This window comes from Rhinolophus hipposideros (genome assembly GCF_964194185.1).
Source record: "Rhinolophus hipposideros genome assembly, chromosome: 7".
NCBI classification, from domain to species: Eukaryota; Metazoa; Chordata; class Mammalia; order Chiroptera; family Rhinolophidae; genus Rhinolophus; species Rhinolophus hipposideros.
The window spans coordinates 43,898,131-43,918,622 of record NC_138053.1 but is presented as its reverse complement, the minus strand read 5'-3'; the positions used below and the strand labels follow the sequence as shown (position 1 = coordinate 43,918,622).

Here is a 20,492-nt window from a genome sequence, read left to right as displayed (position 1 = left end):
CTTTTTCTATGAAGAGAGACTGAAGTATTGATTTTTTTGTATTGAAAAGTTTAAAAGTTTACATATTTACGTAATGAGTAGAGAAAGGGAAAAATGGTGACAAAATCCTAACGATTATAAAAATACACGTGCCAAAGAGGCAGAAGCTTGTCTTCCCATCGTATCTGTGGCCTCAGTGGTCATGAGTTGTTAGTCATGGGAAGACAAAATAGATGAAACGGGCTAGGGCATCACCCATTGACTCAGCTGCCGGTACTGACCATAGAGTCAGGCCCTGTGAGCAGAGCATAATGTAAATTTGCAAACGTTACCACAAGTCTTGATCTGTGCAAACATTTAGCATTATTGTATGGATGGGGGGGCAGTGGTTAAGAGAGAGTGAGTCCAAGATGAAGTAAAAGTTGAGAGGCAGAACAACAGTGTCTAATGTGGATATAACTTTTGCTGCCTAATGTTGTTTTATGTTACACGTTTCCTTTTGATTTCATTAATGCTGTTTTTTTTCTGTACTTTCTTTTTGCCTTTTTCAGGTTCAACTTTTTGTTCTTTAATTAATTTCTTGAGGTAAATACTTAAATAATTATTGTCATTCTTTTTGATAAAAGCATGTAAGGCTACAGTTTTCACTTTAAGTATGGTTGCAGCTGCATGTCACAACTTTTATATGTCCTATCTTCATTAATATTCATTTAAATACTTTTCCATTGTGATTTCTTTAATTGAAGAGTTAAGAAGTATGTTGTTTAATTTTCAAATAGTTGTATATCGATTTTTTCTTTTGTTTGCTTCTTTTATCAACTATTATAAGAAGTATGTTAGTTTTCTAAACTACTGTGGTTTATATTTTCACGTTACATTATTGGGCATATGCACTGTTAGGTTAATGGTCCCTATATTATTTTGAAATGCCCTTTACTATCTTTAATATTAAGTTCTTCTTGCCTTAAAATCAAGTTTGTCTGACATCAGTTTTTCTTTTGATCAGTGCTAGCGTGGTATAACTTTTTCCATTTCTTTTACCCTCAATCTTGCTGTGTTTTTCAATTTAAGATGTATCTCTTATAAATGTGTTTTATTTTTTTATCCATTCTACCAATCTGTATCTTTCAGTGGTTGTCTTGGAGATTACAAAACATTTCTTTGACTTACTGCAGTCTATTGAAAATATTTACTTTCACCACTTCCCTAACAGTGCCTTAGGACACTTAAAATCTACTTACATTTCTGCCTTTTACATTATTGTCCTGGATTTTTCATTGTACATATGATTTAAATACTTATTAGATATTGTTTTATACAAAGTGTTTATTTAGAGTTACCCATGTATTTATTTTTATTTTATACTACATTTCCATGTTTTTCTGGGAAATTTTTTTTTTTTTGTCTGTATAATTAGTATTTCTTTGGTAAACATCTACTGGTAAAAATTTGCTTGCTATTTTTCGTTTATCTGAAAATACGCTAGTTTTTTTTTTGAAAGCTATTGTTTCTGGACATAAAATTCTAGACTTGCAGTTAATTTCTTTTCAGAAATGTGAAGATAATGCACTCTCTTAGGCTTCCAGTATTTCTGTTGCAAAGTCAGCAAAAATTTTTATTGTTATTTCTTTGAAGATAATGTCTTTTTGTTCGGACTACTTTTAAAATTTGGTCTTGTCTTTTGTTTTTAACTTTTTTACTGTGGTGTACTTAGGTGGCTTTCTTTTTTTTCTTTCTTTCTCTTCACTTGGTCGCTTGGTGTATACTGAGTTTCTTGAATCTTTGGGTTGATAGCTTTCATTGTGTTTGGAAAATTCTTGGCCATTTTCCCTTCAGCTTTTGCTTTTTTTCGATTCTCTTTCTCTCCTTCTGAGACTCCACATATATGTTAAACACTTTTTAAAAGTTATGTGCCATTCACTTTTTGCTCTTTCCTGTATTTTCTATTCCACTTTATTTTTGTGCTTCAGTAAGTATATTTTTGTGAAAGTTGACCATTTATTAGCTTTTTAAAATATATATGTCTAATCTGCTGTTATTCTCATATACTTAGTTCTTAATTTTATAAATTTGGTTACTTTTTAATTATTCTAATTTTCTGGTTAAATGTCATCTTTATCTTTTTCTACATTTTCTTGAATTGTTAAGATTTCTATTAATTTCAAGTTTATTGCCTGTGTCTGAAATTGATAATTCGTGACATTTTTCTTCCTTTGATCAGGCTTGCTAGAATCTGTTGATTTTATTAGTGTCTCCAACAACCAACTTTTGATTTTTTCCAGAAGTTTTTATATTATACCTTTATTTTTATATTTTTGCTTGTTTGTCTTCTTTTATTGGGTCCTGCCTGTTGGCATGCTGTTAATTTTTAATTAAATGCCAGACATCGTATTTGAAAATTTATTGAGGATCTGAATGATAATTTGCTAAAGAGGATGGCTGACCCTCTGCTTACCAGATAGAATGCAGTCAAATCATTTTAATCACAAAATTTTCAAATACTCCATTTTGCTATGCAGTCTTTGCTGAGTGTGTTATTTCTATAGTTTCTGAATTCAGTAAATGTCTCTAGAGGAAAACTTGTTCAGTTGGTGGTTCTGTTCTCTGTCTCTCCTTTATGACTGGAATTCTGGCCCTTCAAGTCTCTACTTAATGTGTTTCATCAGCTTTGCAAGACTGCCAAAAGCTCTCCTGGATTGTTTTCCTCCTAGGAGGACTCAGGCAGAACACTTGGGTTTTTTTGCAGGAATTCTCACCCTCTTATTTGTGACCCCAACAGGCAAATTCACTGAGGGGGAAATAATAGCAAAGTGGCTGCTGAGTTGCAATCTACTTTTTCTGAAATTTTGGCTCTTGAAATTCTGATTGCCTTAGCAACTCTTGAATGGCTTTAAATGAACAAATTTCTATTTTTACACTTGTATTTTATTTGCCTTTTCTAATTCTTGTCGTGAGGGGGATTACTCTGCTACAAATAGTGTTACAAATATTACACGAGTACCTCTGGGCGGGGGGGGGGGGGGGGGGGGGGGAAGGAACAATACACAAAAAAGTTTCCATTCCTTCCTATCTCCCTAATCTCACTGTTCTTAGTAGGAACCATCCTTATTAGATATGTATATATTTGTTAGTAAATATATATGGTGGTTATGAATGGTAAGATTTTTAAGTTTTCTGGTACGCCATATATATTTGATAAAGGGAAAAATGCGATATGTATAAAGAGTTATAAAAAGTTATTCTTTAGTTTAAAAAATCCCCTCTACCACTAGCTGTCACTTCTTAAGTTATATTTCTAATGACCACGATTTATTATTTTATTGTATATTTATTTAACAGATAATTTTTTGAGAACCTATGTTGTACCAGACACTGTACCTAGATGCTTAGGATAAATATATAAACAGATAGATACCAGAGGATACCTATTCTTTAAAGGTTACATTTTGCTAGAAAAGGATACCTGCTCCTTTGAAAGTTACATTTTGCTGGAAGGAGAAAGACAAACGTAATAAATATTGGTAGTGCCAGAGGGAGGGTGCAATATTATGTAGGGTAGTCAGGATAGGACTCATTGAGCATATATTTGTGTGCTTGCATATGTTTGAACTACCTTATTCTTTTAAGTAGTTATGTAGCTATCTATGTGGTGTGCGGTAGTCCTCCCTTATCAACGGAGGATACGTTCCAACAACTCCAGTGGATGTCTGAAACCGTGGATCGTACCAAACCCTTTATGTACTGTGCTTTTTTTTCTATACATACATGCCTATGATAAAGTTTAACTTATAAATTAGGTACAGTAAGTGACTAACCATAATAAAATAGAACAATTACAGCAACATACTATAATAAAAGATACTCAAATATGGTCTCTATCAAAATATCTCATTTTGCTGTATTCACCTTTTCACTGAAAGGAAACACTTTATGGTTTCTCTTCAGCATTTCCAAATTGCCAGCATCACTACTCTTATATTTTGGGACCATTATCAGGTAAAATAAGGGTGACTTGAACACAAGCACTGTGATACCACGATAGTCAATTTGATAACTAATATGGCTATTAAGTGACTAATGGGCAGGTAGTTTATACAGCATGGATACATTGGACAAACGGATGATTCATGTCCCAGGTGGATGTGATCTGTAAATAAGACATTCCTAATTAATTGCTGAAATTATGTTAAAGGTAGGGAACATACCAAACCATCAGGAAAAACTAAGGAATTTTTAAATAATTTTAAAGAACTCCATAAGCCTATGATTCAACTAAAGAAAAATTAGTAATCTAAAGAGAGTGGAATTGATCATCAAAATATTAGTAAGCAGAAGAAAGATGTCAAAGCTATAGGAAGTTAAAAAAAATCTGAAACCTGAGTAAAATAACATTTGAATTAATGATTTGGAAATAACGTCCTTTATAACAGCTTTGATCTTATATAAAAACAATGGCAACCCAGAATTCGTAAATAATGGAGGCTGGGTGGGCTTGGCATAAAGAAATAGAGGAAAGAATTAAAATTTTGTGTATAATATTGGTGGCCTAGTATTCCATATAAAGGTGACAGGCTTAACAGAGACTGTTGAAGAAAGATGTTGGAATAGCTTCCCTGGATTCATAGACTCTTCTAGTCTATTTTGACTAGGGTATTGGTTCTTAACCCTAGAGTTCTTTGAGACCCTTTCAGGAGGTCTGTAAAATCAAAACAGTTTTCAGAATACTAAGCCATTACGTGCTATTTTCACTTCGTTGACATTTGTGCTGGTGGTGCAAAGCAATGGGGAGTAAAGTTTCTGGTACTTTACTATAAATTAGTGTAGTAGCACCATTATATTCATCACTACCATACACTTACTAAGAGCAAAAGAAAAAAGCCAGTTTCAATTAAGAATGTCTTTGATAAAGCATTAAAAATTTAACAAGTTGCAATCCTTGAGTGTATGCCTTTTTTTAATATTCTGAGTGGCAAAATGGAAAATACACATAAAATACACATGCTGCATCTCTAAGTACATTACCTTAAGGAAAAGCAGTTGTGTTGATTATCTGAGTTGAGAGTTGAACTAGCTGCTTTTATGACAACATTTTTACTATAAAGAATTACTGACAGGCAAACTATGGTTAGTCAGACTTGAGTATTTAACATACATTTTCTTGAAAAAGAGCACAGTGAGACTCTAAGGAAAACAACTGACAGTATTTGGTGCTTTCAAGCAAAATTTGAGCCTTCAAGTAAAAAATCAAAATTTTGTAAACCTTGAATTTGCAACTGCTATTTTGAGAGATTCCTCAATACTTAGTGACTTTTCCGATGATGATGATGATGTGGGTGTGTAGGTATAGATATGATATATTTTGGGAAAAGATTTATATGGCACTGTTAAATTTTAACGCTTCATTCAAATAATTTTTATATTTGGGAAAAAATTGCATACTATAAACTTTATACCTTTATAAGCTACACTCATTTACAAACTAAGTATAGTTTAACAAATATTTTTGCAGCTTATTTTTTTCAAAAGAACTAAATCATTTGTGAAGAATTATTTCTATGCTCCTAGAAGTTCTAATAATACAGCAATAAAGTACTATAGTTATATTCAAATCCCTAACATATTTAAAAGAACAAATCTAATGTCACAAGGTATAATTAAAAAAAAAAAAAACCAGGGCCGGCCTCGGTGGCTCAGGCGGTTAGAGCTCCATGCTCCTAACTAAGAAGGCTGCCGGTTCGATTCCCACGTGGGCCAGTGGGCTCTCAACCACAAGGTTGCCGGTTCAACTCCTTGAGTCCCGCAAGGGATGGTGGGCTCTGCCCCCCGCAACTAAGATTGAACACTTCACCTTGAGCTGAGCTGCCTCCCGGATGGCTCAGTTGGTTGGAGTGCATCCTCTCAACCACAAGGTTGACAGTTCAATTCCTCGAGTCCCGCAAGGGATGATGGGCTGTGCACCCTGCAACTAGAAACGGCAACTGTACCTGGAGCTGAGCTGTGCCCTCCACAACTAAGACTGAAAGGACAACAACTTGAAGCTGAACGGCACCCTACACAACTAAGATTGAAAGGAACAAAAACTTAACTTGGAAAAAAGGCCTGGAAGTACACACTTCCCCAATGAAGTCCTGTTCCTCTTCCCCAATAAAATAATAATAATAAAAAAATTAGCAACAACAAAAAATATTCAGATTCTTTTCTTGGGCTAAGAAAAAAATGTCAATTGATAAAACCGCTCAAAAAAATTTCAGGTCTATATTTCAGTATATCATTTATTTGAAATGCTGCCAGTCCATAAACTACATATAGGTATGTTTTTCACATGTGCAACTATTATAACTAGAATTAGCAACACTAAAACAAAAAAATAAAACAAGATTAAAAAATTAGTCCTTTTATGCCGAACTCTAGAAAAAAGCAGTGGTTACCTAGAAAGGATATATAATATAGATCTGTGGTGCTTTTTATTTTTTGCTTTTACCCACCAAAGCCCAGGTCAGGCCACTTTTTCTTCAAGGTTACACCTACTATCTGAAAAGAGTCATGACACCCATGTTTGCAACCTTCTAGTTGTTCACTCCCAGTAGAGTCATATAGACAGTGCTTAATTCTCTAATAATGTGTGACAATGTGAATGAAGTATTTCCAACCAGGAAAGCTCACCTGAGCCTTGGTGTCCAGAATGTTTAGTGGAGGTTGTTCATGTAGATCTGGAGCCCCCATGTGGCTTACCTTAGTTACTTCATCAGTTTGACTCCAGAAGTCAAATTGATAATACTATGTGGCTCCCACCACAAATCCCATTGTTACTATAAATGATCTGGCATGCCCATGGTTCTCAGTAAACAAAGGCATTTTTATTGGGCTGGATATTTTAAGGGCTTAGAGGTTTTCTCCCAGGAGCTGGGTAATGGCCAGATGTGGAGAGGTTGGACAACCCAGGCCTCCTTTACTGCATTGTGGTGATATAAAGAATTTGGTGTTTTAATGTTATAAAACATATTAACACTTGAAAGATTTTCGTAGCTTAGTGAACCAGTATTGCAAAATGACTATTGCATGATCCTACAAAATATGCATGAATGAATAAAAGACCGGTGAATTTTAACAGAGCAGAGTACAAAATGTTTATAGGTATAGTGAGATTCTATTTTTCATCTGACTTTTAAGTAACTACATTAAGTATCAATCAGTCTTCCTATACTATGAAACAAAATTATATAGAGCAACTGGTCAACACAGAAACAGATAGGAGAATCCAGCTGTTGTCTATTAAGTTAGCTATTAAAGATTTGTATACAAATGTAAAATAATGCTACTCTTTTCACTAATTTTTTTTTGAAAATAGTTATCTTACATAAAAAATGTTTTCCATATTAACAATAATTCTATTTTGTGTTAAAATCAATCGTAAACATTTTAAATGTTCTTAGTTTTAATTTTTAACACCATTAATATTGATAGATACACCTCACATAAACATTTATTTGGGGTCCAGTAATTTTCTAAACACATAAAAGTACCTAAAGACCAAAAAGCTGGTCTAGAAGTCATGAAAGGATGAGGCGAATAGCTAAACTAAGGGAACAGGAGGTTTGTAACGGATCTCAGAGAGAACTTAAACTAGGAGTTTGAATGCTATTGTGAATTGCCGTTTTCATCTCTTTTATCTGGTTCTGTTAGCCTCATTCTTTCTTGTAATAGATTGGCTCTTCTAAGTGGTTGAAAACCTAATAGACAATCAAAAACACTTTCTTTGACCTTGCATCTTATAGCTTTTGCCATCTGAGAATGACTCTCGGTTCTAATGTGAAAAAAAATACTTGAAAGATATTTCGACCATGCTTCAAGTGCTCACCATGGAATAATCCAGGCAATGTTTGACTAGGCCAGGTTCTTCAAAAAATAAATTTATTTCTCAGAAACCAGGAGGTTGGAACTGGGGAGAGAAAGAGATCCCAGAGAGGGAATGTGAGTCTGAGTGTTTTCTCTGAGTGTCAGCAAGCTGTATAGGTAGCTAATATTATGTGAATTTGGTGTAGGGGAGGGTCATGTATCCATGTGAGAGAACTAATATTTCTGCTTATTTTTTTCTAAAGAAAGTGATGTGATCACAAAGCACTATATATGCTAGGTGGTTTTTAGATTTAAAAGATCACTTAAGGCAAGAGTGGTCTTTAGCTGATTCCTTTGAGGAGCTGGAATTTTAGCTCTACCTAGTGGCAGAGGTATTCCCTGGAGGGCAGAGTGATTAAAAGGTCTCTAGAATGGGAGTGGGAGGACAATGCAGGTTGAGGAAATAGTTTCCTCTGGAGAATGCAAAGCATTATCCCAGTTTGGCCAAACACATGGATTCCAGTAAGGGATTATGACTAGAATTTTAGTGTAGGCAGGGATTTTTGACTAATTTGTTTTTCTCAGCCTTCCACCTGTTGATGACTACTGTGTTCAAAGCATTGTGACAAGTGGGGCGAAAGAATTGTGAAGATGACTTAAATATCTTCAAGTATCAATATCTTCAAGTACCTTTCAATTTAATGGAGAAAACAGATGTGAAAATGACTGACTTATATTACAGATAAGATAAAATGCCCAAAAAAAGTATAAGAAATAATCTGGGAGCATGGTAGAAAAAAATTAATTATGACCAGAGGATCAAGGAAATGTCACTTGAGCTAGGCAGTGAAGAACATGGCAATAAGGGCATTTCAGATGAAAAGAAATGATGATCAAAGAGGTAGAGGCTTGAAAATGCATGCTTGATATGTTTTAGAAGTAACAAATAGTCCTGTGGAGAATGAAGAAGTCATAAAAACTACTAAATGCTATGCCAGTAGTTTGGATTTTATTTTGTAAGCAATGGGACTGGGACTTCTCAGTTTTTGAGTTGTGATTTAGGTATAGCTGTTTCTGAAGGTATTATTACAGACGTATAAGGAAATGGAAGAGCACTGAATCTAGAAGACCTGTCGCAGGAATTGCTACACATGATGAGGAAGGATATTGAGAGTGGGAAAGGAAAAGATTAGATAGATAAAAAGGTGTGAGAATTTGGAATTTTAAGGCTTTTTGACTGATTGTATATGAAAGAAACATAGAGGAATAAGTCAGGGATACTGATGAGAGGTTTCCAATAGGTTGAAACATGTCATTGCTTTTTGACCTTAAAAAACAATATATGGTTCTACCTGATAGCTCAGGTGAGTGGATTGATAGGATGTAAGTAAAGATGAGAAGCAGGAGAGAAAGAAGAGGTTAGGAGAAGGGATGTGGGAATAATGGTGATGAGGTCATTGTTTTTGATGTGTTGGATTTGAGTCGTCTGTTGGGATACCCAGATTGAAAGGTCCAGCAGCTATTGGAAATGTGGGTCTGTCTTTAAATGCTGACTGGAGAGAGAGGAATGAGTTACACTGGTAAATACTCAATATCATGACACCAGATGAGTAGGATGGATACTTGACCAAGATTACACACGTGGCGTGCACCCATTTTTGTTTTGGAAATCTGAAACAAAATCTTCTTGAATATTATACCAGTTTTTCAGGACATTATATTTAGGAGCTAGGCAGAATGATGTTTCCAAATGATTTAAAATACAAAGTTTTAAATTAAAATGGATATATTCTGATTTTCATATTCACTGTGTTCATAAATAAGTACAGAATTATGTTGCAGTTCTTATTAATGACTAATAGGCAAAAGCTTCCTTTTCAAAAATCTTTTGTTTTTAAAGAAATATGCTGTCTTGTGGGGTTTTCAGAGAACACCTCAGTCCGGAGTAAGTACAGCATACTGTTTGATAGCTTATGTTAGAATGCTTAACATGTGAAAGGGTGGAATAACTGCTGCTTGTATTATATTTTATGTACCGTGTTTTCCCGAAAATAAGACCTAGCCAGACCATCAGCTCTAATGTGTCTTTTGGAGCAAAAATTAATATAAGATCCGGTCTTAATTTTAATATAAGACCAGGTATATATGTAATACATAATAATACATAATACATAATTCCGGGTATAATATAATACCGGGTCTTATATTAATTTTTGCTCCAAAAGACGCATTAGAGCGATGGTCCAGCTAGGTCTTATTTTGGGTGAAACATGGTACTATTAAACAGGAAGTAACAGCTTGAAAGTCTTTTTTTTTTTTCTATTGTTTTTATATATTAGTAATCAAGCAAATTAAATACTTCCTAGCATTTATGATTATTTGTTTTACTTAAGAAGCAATGTTGATATAAGATAGAGTACACTACAGGTGAAAAATAAACCTAATTTTAAAAAATGAATGTATAGGCTGATCCTTTGTTTCTTATTAGTGAAAGTTCAAAATTTTAGTCAAAATTTTCTAGGCTTCTTAGATAATTTATTTGTAATTCAGTTTATTTGTAATTTCATTAAAGTTTAGAAAAAAATTAAGACAATAGATATTCAAATCTATCCAAGTTGCACATTTTAAGCTGACATTTTTGTGGATAAATTTCAAAGAGTTTATTAATGTTTAATTTCGTTGTGTTAGAATGTCTTGAGACCAGATACATTTATTTGAAAAGACTATTTATTTGAAAAGACAAGCTAGAAAAATATAAATTTAAAGGAAATATGAGAAATAATTGTTAGCTTGTGTCTTAGCTCTCCTGCTTTTAACAGATGCTAAGGTATAATTGTTCTGGCCACGGTACCTACCTGGAGAATAATTCTTTCTCAGGATGGATACTGTGGTTATTTTATTGTGGACCTATTGGTTTCATAATGTACTTGAAGAAGTGTAAAAACGAGTTGTGAAAAAATAATCAGCTTTTCAAAAGTCAGTGAAGAGTTCATTCTGATTTCCAAGTCAGCAGTAGACAAACTGTTAAATTTGCCAATCATAAACGTAATACTTCAAAACCTAAGCGTCTTTTTCTTGTTTATCTTTCTCTAAATTCTGCACTTCTCTCCCTCAAAGGTAGATTGGAGCATTTTGTTGTGGCTTTTGAATGCTTCATTTGGTAATGGATAGACAGCCATTTGTAGACTTTTGAGTTATTAGAGTGAAATGATTAAGCCTATGGTTTAGGAAAAGCCTGTTAGAAAGATGAATCTTTCCACAGTTGTAGGAAGAGTTGAAACAGTACGAGAGGAAAAGAGGGCCTGAACTAGCGGAATCAATGAGGGAATGGAAAACTAGAGAATAATTTGTATATTGTATCTCCAGTGATGTTAGAGATGCAGTATATAAATTGGCAGTAATTTTGAGCCTGAACACTAGGAAGGATGCTGGGGCCATTAACAATATAGAGGAATAAAGAGGAAGAGGGATGTGTGTATGTTTATGTGTGTATGAGTTTGTAGGGGTAATTGCTAATTTTTTATATTTGGATATATTCACCTTAAGATGAAGATTCTTAGGAGGTACTTGTTAACTTAGGCCTGAATCTTAGGAGGAAAGCCAGGTTTAAAGAGAATAATTTGGGGATTATCCTCATAGAGGTTATAGTTTTAGCTGAAGAGGTGCTGATACTTCCATGAGTAAGAATAAATAAAGACATAGACAATTCTAAGGAAACAAATTCTTAGGAAACGCCTTTAGTTGTAGGGTGACTTTTGACTAAATTTCATAATCTTTACGTTTTTATAAAAAAAAAATGTTATATAGGAAAAATACCTTGAGAAGCACAGAGGGATAAAACTAATGTCTAATAAAAGAGTGCCTAAAATATAGCAGGTACTTAAAAAAGATTTGTTGAATGAACAAATGTAATTTGGTGGGGATATAGGAGACAAAAGGAGAAAAATGGGCATGTGGTGAACTTTGAGTGCTATTACATAAAACCCATCCCCAGCCCCCCCGGTAGGTTTATTGCTGGGACCAGATGAGAGGATAGATCAGAACATTTTGAATTTTTAAAATGTTCTTTGAGACATCTGTTTGAGGAACTGAAAGAAATTCAGCAATTAAGGTTATAAGTCTAGTCTAATTGAAAAGCTTACATTCTTTCCATTTCATCTGATAAAAATTAGACTTATAAAAGTATATTTTGAAAGTTTAGAATATTCTTAAGTTCCTATATCTGTATATAAACTTTTTTTTTGCCTGTACTTTTTCTCTCTGCCTTTGATAACTTTCTTACCTTCTCAGTCCCTTGCTTTGTCTTATTTAGTTGCTACTCATCTTTTATTTAGGTTTCCATTTAACCATGTTTTTTTTTCAGGAAATACATTCTAGAATCCTAAGAGTGATAGTTTTCCGTATGCCCCCACATTCTAGTACTTATGGTACTAGATTGCCTGTTTTGTCTTTATTCTCCACTAGATCATGAACTTCTATGTCGTGGTGTTTGTGGTGTTAACTTGTTTTCTACTGTGTAGCACAATGCGTCACATATAGTTTATTGGAGATGGACTAAATAAAAGGCAATGTTAGACTTAACTTTCCTTTTAAACTTCAGATTTGGTGTTTTAAAGGTATATATCTTAAAATAACAGGTTACAAAATTTTTAGCTGCAATAGGGTAGCCACTGAATCATTATACTGTGAAATTTAAAAAAAGAGGAAAAAAAAAACCCAACAGTTTTTAAGTAAAGGATTGCTTCAAGGTAGTTTACACCTATTGTGTTTTCCCCAAAATAAGATCTAGCCGGACAGTCAGCTCTAATGTGTCTTTTTGGAGCAAAAATTAATATGACTCGGTCTTATAGTAAAATAAGACCGGGTCTTATATAATATAAAGTAATGTAACATAACATAATGTAACAGAAAATAACATAAAACCGGGTCTGATATTAATTTTTGCTGCAAAAGATGCATTAGAGCTAATTGTCCAGCTAGGTCTTATTTTCGGGGAAACATGGTATGTTGCAGCAGTGCATTGGACCAGATGGCCACAAGTGATTTTCTTGTCCTACTTTCATGCACTTAGTGTTATGACACTATAATTGTTGAAGTTCTAAGAAAAACTCAACTGTAAGAATTGGTAGTTTTTGAGGAATGAAATTACATAGATATAAGAGATTAAGGATGTGAGGCAGGAACTGATGTTAACCTCCTGCTAGTAGGGATTGTGCTTTTCCTTTTTCTTATTTTTTTAAAACATTTGATTAGTGCGTAACATTTTTGGAAATTGTGGCTTTTTCTATTCTTCATTGTCTGTTTTCTTGGGCGATGGGAGTTAAAGGTAGTGAGAATGAGGGTTAGTTTGAGTTCATTTCTTTATAAACTTTTGCTTATATAAGCCTTTCGTGTATAAGTCTTTCAGTGGACTGAATTTTGGGGTGGATAAAATATGTGACAGTGCTGTTTCTTTCTAAATATTTCCCCAGACAAAAACGTCTTTTGGATTCTAAATATGTGTTGTTAGCTGTGGCAACAGGAATAGAATTTCTGTTCTTCCCTTGAGCTGATTTGACCTGATGTATTTAACTAAATACATATACACTCACGCTTGACATTTGCCTGAATGCACAAATATACATGTGAGTGTTTCTTCTCAAGTTTAAGTGATGTAGTTGATCTGAGGGGTATTACACCTATTATGCTTAGCCTAGTGGTTGGTAAGTGAATTTACTAGTAGCCAAAATTTGGTCTCTCTTCATAGTGATATGGAAAAAAAGACCAAATTTAGTCACTTAGTATAAGTTATCTTTACTTTCCTCTTCACCTTAAGAACTCAATTTCTTTTTCCTAACCATCATCTAAGACTGTAGTACTGTAGGAACTATGTTAAAAGGAAGTATGGGTAATTTAGGAAAATATAGTAGTTTTAGCAAATTTATATTTATATGTCTTAATAACCTGAAGTAACCAATTTAATTTCAGAAAGGACAAGCATGTGTAAGAAAATCTGATTAGCATCTTTGAGAGTTACAGAAAAACTTTAGAAGTTTGTAGTATGATCAAGCACAGAGAGAGTCCCAGAATCAGTGATTCTGATGACAGAAGAGATTTTTTTTGGCTATTGGATTTCTGCATTTATATATTTTTTGTAAGAACCCTGTGGCCTGTCAGTGACTTGTCTAAAAGGAAGAGCATAGTGGAAAGTAAAAGTGGTCTGCTGGGAACTTCAATTTTAGTTTCCTTTTTCGAAGGAAGTCTGTTGATGGTAGCACGATTTTAATCGTTTTCTACTGTAGCCGACAGTTTCCATTTAAGACGGTCAAGTTAGTTTTAAATAATTGTGTAGTTTGAATGAAGTGTCTGTCTATATTCAGACCAGTTGTTTTCTATAGTCTAAATTTTAAATATAGATTTCTATATTCTAAATACAGATTTCTATGTGATTGTTCCTGATCAGGTGAGATTGACTAAAAAGCACGAAGGCCCTGTTAGGCCCCTAAAATGTGCTCTAGCAGTATGCTACATATATGTATAAAAAACATATATGTGATTCCAAATTTAAAAGTCAAATGGTTCCTATAACTTGTCCAACTTATCTCTTTTATTGATTTATTCAATAAGTAGTTTCATCTTAGATGTTATGATATGTTCTTAGCCATTGCACTATGCTATAGCCTATGTAGTACTTTTTCGTTTTTTGTATTTTTATTTGAAGGAGTTTAGGACCAATGTTTAATTTATTCTGAGGTTGAGATGGATATTGTTTTCCCTATTTTACAAGTGATGGTAATGAGGTACAAAATGTAGTGACTTGACCATAATTATAGAGACAGTTTCTGGTAAGTTTTAGTCTCACCAGTCGGCTTAGTCTCTTTTGGAGAAGTTTAGGTTATGTCAGTATAGCCGTCTTTCTTTGAACTCCATCAGCCTAAAGTTTTTTCATATCCTTTAAGACAAACACAGTAGTCCTCAAAGTTCAGAACTTGCTTATTGTGGGCATCAAAGAAGTTTTTTTTTTTGCTTTTTTTTACAGTAGCAGGGAAGTCGAACTGGACTTCTAAAGCCTTTTCTAACATTATGTTTTATGATTTGACAGTTCTTCATTCAACAGTTTTATAATTAATATTAGTATGTGTCATGCTCAGTCTGTGAGTTATAATTGCTGCAAATATAAGCAGAGTAAAAAGTTTAATTTTGGTTATTTAGCCCATAAATATTTGGTAATCTCATATTACACTTAGAATATCTTTACACCCCTAATATGACACTTTAGTCTGTGTTCTTTTGAAGTATTTAAATTCCAGTTGTTTCCTTGTTTGCTTTTTTTCACTTATTGATGAAAATAATCGTCAGCAAAACTACCACTAATGACATATAATAAAGTTTTGACTATCAAAAGTTAGAGAAATAATGTGGATAATTTTTTTTCATTTTCTTGTGTGGTGCTACTGTATTTGAACAGTGAAAGTGTAGCATTTTTATTAAATTGAATCTTTTAGACAAATATCCACTAGGAAAGTGTCTCCTCTTAGGCAGTGTTGTTGCTTTGGTACAGGGATATATGTTTGGAGAAGGCATACTCCACGTTATTTTTCACGTGAAATGAATTATATTACAGATTTCAGGAAGATAAACAGCATTCTCTTGGCTGCTGGGGTAAAATAGAATATATTATGATTCTTTATGAGAAATCGCCACCTCGGGACTCTCCATCTCCTGATAGGTGAAATTTTTATGTTAATCAAAAAGATCAAAGGTTAAAAAAAAGATTGAGAGACATTGTTTGAAAGTAGATTCAAGGACTGGTACTCAGTGGATATAATGGATATAGAGCTTTACTTAGGCTCTATAAATCGATGAAATATTTGAATCAATTGATACCACATTGGATTTGTGATTTATTCATAAAACATTAGTTTCAGCTGCATATCATGATGCTATATGCAATTTAAATAAAATGATTACTTTTATCTAGTATGATGCTAAGTATTTTTTTGACTTCCAAGTTTTTGAATGGGATAAAGATTATATAAGTTTTAATTGAAGTGCTTTTTATGTTTCAATAATAACTTTAAAATTATGTTTCAATAATAACTTTAAAATATCTGTGCATATACTTATTTTTGTCACTATGATTCACCTTCATAATTTGAAGTAAACAATAAGGATAATTCGAGAAATCTTGAGTTTTAAGACCATTCAATTTTTTTTTCTAGAACAGCCTGATACTTGTAATAGTGGAATGGTTTAACACTTTTTGAGGATCAGACCCAACTACATCTGTATTTATAAACCTATATAGATGGATAATTTAGTTTCAGTTTATAATCGTAATCAATAATTAAAATGTTGTACTTTTTGTGTTTGAAGCTTATGAGCTTTTTGGTGGAAGGGAACCACTAATATTCAGGAAACAAAGTTGTTTATTTAGATTAATGTCTATCTTGAACTGAATACCCATTTTAATACTAAATTCTTACGGAAAGTGCATAGATTTGAGAACTAGAAACCACAAATATACCTCTTATGTATCGGTGCAGATCTTTAGTCAGGTACTTACTGTAAATTACTAATTGTGTAACGCCTCATGCCCCTCTTTATCATCTCGTGGTGAGTTCATAAGATGGAAATAAAATCTTGACATTTTGAATAAAATACAACATGCATCACGTACACAAAAATAGGAAGTTCACTTAGAATTATCCTTAATTTTGACCTTGTTTGATGTGTAAATCTGTTCTCTGGCATAGCTCCACTGGTTTAGGTAATGTAGAATGTACCAGTTTTATATTCTAAGGATGTCCCATATATTTTCAAAACTAAATAAACTTGTAGCCTGGAATTTCAAAATTTTGTCCTGATTATACTTGTATATTATTAAATTTTAGCTCTTCAAGGAAGTTTAATGATTATTAGTATAAACTTTTCCTTTTAGATTAAAAAAAAAAAAAGCTCTTGAAAGTTAAATTTACTTGTCAATAGCCTCAAAGGTAATGGTTGAACTGAGACCAGAATTTTGGAGGAATGCAGTGTTGATTGTTCTTTCCCTTCTTCTAACAGTTTATAATTATATTTTTCCTATGAAATTATAATGAAGCTTCATGATTAAGTTTTTCATTATTTTATTTCAGTCTTATGCACAGACCTCCAAATAAATGGGTTCGTTTTTAGAAGAAAACTAAAAATAATTATTTCAAGAAATTTTGAGTTTTTCTTTAAATAAATTAAGGAGTCAAGAGTAGTAAGCTTTCATTACAACCAGCTTACAAAAAAAGTCATAGTAGTTTAGTAGTTTTGACTGACTTATCACTAGATATTAAATATATCAATGTAATATGAATGTTTATTGTTTTCCTCTGAAGGTTTCAAATTAGATAACAGTTAACAAAGGGTAAGTTTGGATGACTAACATATTAAAAGTGCAAAAATATTTCAAAAAAATTACTTTGTAGATTTGTTGCCATGAGCATATGAAAATTCCAGTCTATTTCTAAATTGCTTCTGTTCATATCAATTCATGAGGCTTTTATCGGTATAGATTGATAGCATGGATGATGCTAGAGTTACAGCCATTTTAAGCAAGATCATCTGGTAGTATGGTAGGTAGAATATTGTTAAACTGAGAGCAGAAAAGTTGAAAGGAGAAAGGTATTATTTATTTTCCATATGTTTGTTAAATAAGTTTGAGGAGTTGAGTGCAAATGTGTGGTTATGGAGTAGATAATGTTAAGACCAAAGGGAAAAAATCAGTTTTATGTAGAAATAGGAAATAAAAACAGTAGCCATCAGACAGCACCATTCTATTTTCCTATTTTAGGGTGAAACAGTAAAATGGAATAAAGTTTTATATTCTTACAGGTACCATGTGCCCTGTTATGTCAGATCTCAGATTTTTAGTTCATAGAGAAGTAATAAATTAATCATTTGTTTCCATTTGCCAATCTTACTCTTATTTTTCTAAGTAATGATTTGATTGTAGTAAGTGTTTGTATCTTGAACAGATAAACAGTCCTGGAGGTAGAAGAGATGGGCAGAAATGGAAGGGGTTCGTTCATATGTGCGATGATTAGGCTTGAGCTTATAGAAAAAAATTGTAAACTGAGTAAATGAATTTTTTTTGAGAGACCGAGGAGTTAAAAACAATTGAGTTAAAATTAGAATCAAATTATGTATTTATAAAATATAAATGTTTAAGTTACATGTAGGTATTTATAACTTCTAGTAGTATGTTTTTCAATTATCAGTGGTAATTTTAATGATTGCTATTTTTATTCTAATCTGTTATTTTTTTTCCACTTAGGTGGTATCATGGAAAGCTTGATAGAACTATGGCAGAAGAGCGCCTCAGACAGGCAGGGAAGTCCGGCAGTTACCTTATAAGAGAGAGTGATCGGAGGCCAGGGTCCTTTGTGCTTTCATTTCTTAGCTTGACAAATGTTGTCAACCATTTTAGGTAAGTCTTTATTCCTATTATAGGCTACACAATATAGCTCTTTTGCTGTACTATTAATAAAAATCCCAGCTTTAATAAAGGTGAATGACTCACTGACATTTAAATGATGGAAAAAGAGATGTGTTTTCAATTAAATGATTTAGTCAGAGATTTAGAGTAGACGTTGAATGTTTACATTTTGTTTCAAAACAGTATTATTATTGGGCATTACTGTGCTAATCCCAAATATAATTATCACTTTAAAGTATAAAGTGTAAACTTTTTACATTACAAGGAAACTTGGAGTGGTAAAGTGGAAATACGGAGTAACAGAAAATACAGGAAACAATTTTTAAGAGTCAAGGTGTGTGCCCTTTAATTCATTTTAACTTCACTGTTCTGAAACTCTTTGCAAACGCTCATTTCAATTAAATGGGCATGCAAATTTTCAAGTACAAATATAAAAGTCTGTATGTGTAAATGTATTTACATATTTTATTCAATTTTATTTTTAGGGGAGAGGTTGAAAAAAATCATCTAGTGCCTATTATGTTAACTGATAAAATGGTTTTGTATACCCTTGATTTAGATTTTACAGTAAGCTTTAATAATAATATTGTCATACCACATGTAGAATGTGAAATTATTATTATACCCTGTGTAAACGTTTGAAGAGATCTGTAAGCTACTTTTAGCCAGAGAAAACTTACTAAAATTGTTAGTCTTAAATATGAAAAATGAGAAAAGGTTTCTGAGGCTAGATTCACAAATATTTTAATGACTTCTGTAATTGAGGTATGTGTGATATGTTATATCAGTTGCATACATATATATTTTTAAAAGAAATAATTTGAAGTAATTAGCATAAGGTAAAGATATTAACAAGTGGTATTTTAATACAGGTTATAGTTAAATGAGTATTGAAAATTATTTATAATTTCTTTATGGAAATTGGTCTTCAAAATTGTCTAAAGGTTTTTGTTATACTGATTTTTTTATTGTACAAATAGGATTATTGCTATGTGTGGAGATTACTACATTGGTGGAAGACGTTTTTCTTCACTGTCAGATCTAATAGGTTATTACAGTCATGTTTCCTGTTTGCTTAAAGGAGAAAAATTGCTTTATCCAGTTGCACCGCCAGAGGCAAGTAAAACTTGAATAAAATGTCTTTCAAAATTTTATTATTTCTCTTTACTAATTGGGTTAGCTCTAGTTCACTTTCTTGTGATGTTTATTTAATATAATTGAAGTATTTATTGTATTAAATTTTAATTCTGGTTATACTATGAGAGCAAAACTGATAACTTCTTTAAAGAAAGAAAAAGTAATTTTTCTGTAATTTTGTATTTAAGTTACTTGCTTTTTTATAATGCTGTAGGTGATAACATAAATATTTTTGAATGGATGAGAGTAATTACTGATATAGTGCTAAATGCTGAAGTTGCTTCAAGATTCTGAAATGCCTTGCATATCATCAGAGAAATGTGAATTTATATGTTCCATATAGCTTATTTCAAATTCAATAATCATTCATATTCCTCGATAAAAACATATTGGTTATGTGGTTAAAAGAATTAAGAAAACAAACATTTCTAGGCTTTGAGTACTTAGGGTCTCAGTGAAAAATAGTTTGAATGATCCTGTAGAGTTTATAATGTGGATTTTTATTGGCTTTCACTTTGTGTGGACATACCTGATTTGACTTTGACATAAAAAGGTTATTTATCTTTTGTAAATCATATTTTATGGTTTCTAGCCAGTAGAAGATAGAAGGCGTGTTCGAGCCATTCTGCCTTACACGAAAGTACCAGATACTGATGAAATAAGGTATTTTATAACACATTCTCATTTATCAGCATTTGAAATAGTCATTTGAAAGACTTTGAAAATTTATTGCTCTTGGACTTAGAAGGTTTTAGAATTTGAGGAAATAACATGCAGAAAGTTAAAAGTGCCTTTAATATTGAGTCATTGTTCCAGTATTCCTTTGTTGGCTTAACTGTTCAGACTGGATTTGGAATCAGAGTGGCCACAATGAAGATGACAGGAGAAATAACTTAGCTGTTATTAGACTATCTCTGACAAAGTAAGGAGAGCTCTGTTATATGCTATACTCTATTTTAATTTTTATTACTGTATGGCATTATGTTTCAACTATAAATGCTACTCAAATAATGATCAAACTTCTGTTTTACATGATGGATGAATAATTTTAAGTGTTATTAATGGTATAGAACACAGTACTTTTCTGTTTTTA

At 32.6% G+C, this 20,492-nt stretch overlaps 1 protein-coding gene across 2 annotated transcripts in view; it reads left to right on the top strand.

The window, feature by feature from the left end:
- The window catches only part of RASA1 (RAS p21 protein activator 1), a 103,483-nt gene that overhangs the window by 24,845 nt on the left and 58,146 nt on the right, over positions 1-20,492 (top strand). For both annotated transcript variants that reach the window (XM_081054084.1, XM_081054085.1), the window contains exons 2-4: positions 18,101-18,253; positions 19,243-19,378; positions 19,992-20,062. In XM_081054084.1, coding sequence (XP_080910210.1) covers positions 18,101-18,253; positions 19,243-19,378; positions 19,992-20,062 — 360 coding nt within the window. The remainder of the gene's footprint in view (positions 1-18,100; positions 18,254-19,242; positions 19,379-19,991; positions 20,063-20,492) is intronic.